General features: G+C 42.6%; 1 protein-coding gene across 1 annotated transcript in view; it reads right to left on the bottom strand.

Annotated features, from left to right (window-relative positions):
- Nucleotides 1–3201, bottom strand: part of macf1a (microtubule actin crosslinking factor 1a) — a gene marked incomplete at its 5' end in the record, with an annotated part of 277749 nt that extends 274548 nt beyond the window's left edge. The window contains 2 exon segments of the mRNA XM_079655334.1: nucleotides 2980–3093; nucleotides 3096–3201. Of these exon segments, the coding sequence (XP_079511460.1) occupies nucleotides 2980–3093; nucleotides 3096–3201 (220 nt within the window).
- Between the last annotated feature and the right edge of the window lie 389 nt (nucleotides 3202–3590).

Raw genomic sequence — 3590 nt, forward strand, 5'->3', positions numbered from 1 at the left:
CCCCTCCCTGTGAGCCCAGTGGCCGTCTGCGAAACACAGCGAAACCCAGCCCGAAACCAGCCATAGCACACACACTCGCCCGCAGCCTGGCTGGGACTTTGTGTGTGTGCTCACACACAGCCTCGCCGCGTCCCGCCGTCTCAGGGAGGAGAAATCGTCATATTTTTTGACTTGAGACTTGCTTGACTAACATTGATAAAAGACTTGACTTTGACTTGGTATTCATGACTCGAGACTTGACTTAAGCTTGAGACAGATGACTTGAAAGGACTTGACTGTTTAAAATTTAATATTTGCGTTTGTTTTTGTACTGGGATATTACGTTTAGTTTTATCGAAAAATGTGATTATAACGCCATGCGCGCAAACCTGGCAACCCACTAGACGGCAGGAGTGTCAGTTAACATCGCAGCGGCTAGCTTTACTCCAAAAATAGTTAAGTTTGACGACGCTAATAAGAAGAGAACAGCGGTATGCAGGGTCTGCAGCATAAAGATCAGTGACACGACCACCACAACATCGAACTTCATTCGTCACTACAAAAAAAAAACACAGAGAAAGGTAGGCTACGTGACTGTGTTGTGTTAGCTAGAAAGCTAACGTTAAGTTTAAGCTACGTTAGACTTGGTTTAAAATCGATTAAGCATTGCAAAGAGAAGACAAAACGGTAAATTAACACTAGAACGGCCAAGGGATTCATTTTGACTAACCCTGATACTGACGGGCTGTCAGGAGAGAGAGAGTGAGAGAGAGAGAGAGGAAAAGAGATGCCTTGTTTATTTCCCCTGTGTTATTATAAGAAGTTACTGGAACCTTTTGAATAATGTAGTTCATCTACTTTTAGTAGTTTGTTTAAATGTTTTAATTATGTTGTTTTTTGTTTGTAGAAGTGCATCAATCCTTGATTTATTGTAAAATGAATCTGAACTTTTTGATCTGTTATTATGATACACTGAAGCCATTTCTAAATTAACCCAATCAAGTGAGTTTTAAATCGTCCCGCTTAGTTTATAAGGAAATGATGAAGAGGAACAAATTTAAATGGTTTGAAAATTATATCTATGTAGGGCTGTTGGCGGTTCTAGTGTTAACAGAAATGTTAATTAAATATGTGTAATGGCAAATGCCATTTATGATTTTCTTACCTGGAATTCTGCCTTTTTGAACAGACTTTTTGAGTCCTAGCTATATTGTCTACAGTTCTGGGGTTAATATGAATCTAATATGATTGTCATCAGTCTAAATTAGATTTAAAATGATTAACTGTGTATGTAATGAAGATCATAGTGTGGGTTGAATCCATTTTCATAACCACTGTCTTTTAACTGATTTAAATACGGAAACTGGGCTTATTCATCAGAATTTCGTATGACTTGCTTGACTTGCTTGACCTGAGCAATGACTTGACTTGCTTGACTCTCATCACAGTGACTTGGGATTTGCTTGATACTTGTAGGTGAAGACTTGAGACTTGCTCATGACTTGCACATGTAGGACTTACTCCCACCTCTTGTCACGGTTTTGTGAAGGAAGCAGGACCCAAATGCAGATATAAACTGAAAAAACTCCTTATTTCAAAGCTATGATATAAACAATGACAAAACCGAACACTCACCGCAGAACTAGTCATGGCACAAGACGAACCGACAAAGACAGAAAGAAAAACCAGAACTTAAATACACACAAGACTAATCATACAAACAAGACACAGCTGAGGAGGGAGGAGAAAACACAGGGACACCACGTGAACACAATCGGCTAAATTAGACACACCAGGGAAACTAACGACAGGGAACCACAGACAGATCAAAACAAGACAAAACACAACGCAGACAGAAAACCAAATACAGATCTAGACAAGACACAACGCAGACAGAAAACCAAAGACAGATCTAGACAAGACAAAACACAACACAGACAGATCGTGACACCTCTGCCATTTGGGTATGGGCACGTCACAGTACCCAGGAAGAAAAAGAGAAATGTCCAACGAGGCGTTCTGGGGCAGCATAGACAGGTCTTTTCTGTGTTAGAGTTTTACTCCCTACAGGGTGTACTTTTTGAGGGTTTTTGACTCTGCAGACCGTTTACACGCAGAAAAACCTTCATAACACACAAGGGGACGGGTAATAACCGGCATGGGACCTCTACATTTGTGATGAAATATAATAATAATAATAATAATTTAAACACGAAGTAAATTCTTGATAAATTAAAGTAAAATGGGGGTAAGTGTTTAACAACAGCAAAGTATATATTTTACACAACTCATTCAGTATAATTCAAAGTCTAATTTATCAATAGTATGCTCCCTACTTCCCAAACGGATGCATTTTCAAAAAAACGTGTGGAACCCTGTTGCATAAAAAGTACATTAATACTACTAATCCGTGCGAGTCTGAAGTGTTTTAAAGACTACTATATTTTGGTAGATTTTCTCCCACACTCTCCCCTCTGCCTGAAACGCCTCCATTGAACTGCAACACATTGAACATGATAAGGAATGGACATCTCTAAGCAGTTGACAAATCTAAACAATCAGAACAGACTGGGCTCTGGTTTCAGACAGAGGGTGAAAAGAGGTGCTGCAGCACAGGCAGTATGAGACAAATAAGAGCTTTTTGAACATTAAAACATGGAGATATGTCACAGTAGAGGCACAAAATACAGAACCTGAAATGAGCACAATAGGGCCCCTTTAACTGAGTTTGGGTCTCACAGATGCTACTTTTCTTCGGTCCTGTTTTTTATCTGCCTTCATGTTGGGGTTTAGCATTCATTTAAATGTGCTGATGCTTTCGCTACTCTTACCGCAACATCCTGCTTCACTTTCACACACACATGCAGATCCTCCACTGGAAGCTTCCAGCAACAACCATCATAGTTCATCTTTATCCACAGAGCAGCTCACACAACAGGTGCAGGCTCAGTGCCTTGCTCAAAGGCACGCTGTCAGTCTGTGAGAGATAGTTTCTCTTACCTGCCACACGAACCACCGCCCTCTCCGCCGGGTCCAGCACCGAGTCCTGGCTCTTCCTCTTTCTCCTCTCATGTTTGGACAGGTTCCAGGGCAGCGTGTCCCCGGGGGGCCCACGGGTCCCGAGGGGCACGGGGACAGCGACCCCCCTGAGCGCTCGCTACGGAAGGACGGCTCGCTGATGCAGGAGCGCTCGCTCAGAGTGTCATCGTCTGAAGACTCCATCTTACTTCAAGGCTGCAGGGAGGATGGAAGAGGAAGAGGAGAAAGAAGGAGGGATGGTGGAGGAGAGAGGGATGTAGAGCATTGGGGGGAGGGGAGGGGAGGGAAAGAAGGTCAAAAGAAGAGAGGGAAGAGAAGAGAGAGACCTTTAGTTGAAGTGGAGACGCTGTATAATTCATTGCTGGCGTACAGTGTGATCACGCAGGGGCTATGAATGATGCAAAGTAACACACAACGGTAATAATAGAATGATGAAGAGGAAGGAACAAGTGGGTTAAGTTAGTCATCACGTCTAGACGTGAGTTAGGAGGCTGCAGTGACAAACCGCTGTAGAGGAGCAGAGCGCACATGACAAGCTGAGAGGATTATACACTTTACTAAAACCTTAGCCT

This window comes from Notothenia rossii (genome assembly GCF_949606895.1).
Source record: "Notothenia rossii genome assembly, chromosome: 10".
Classification (NCBI taxonomy): domain Eukaryota; kingdom Metazoa; phylum Chordata; class Actinopteri; order Perciformes; family Nototheniidae; genus Notothenia; species Notothenia rossii.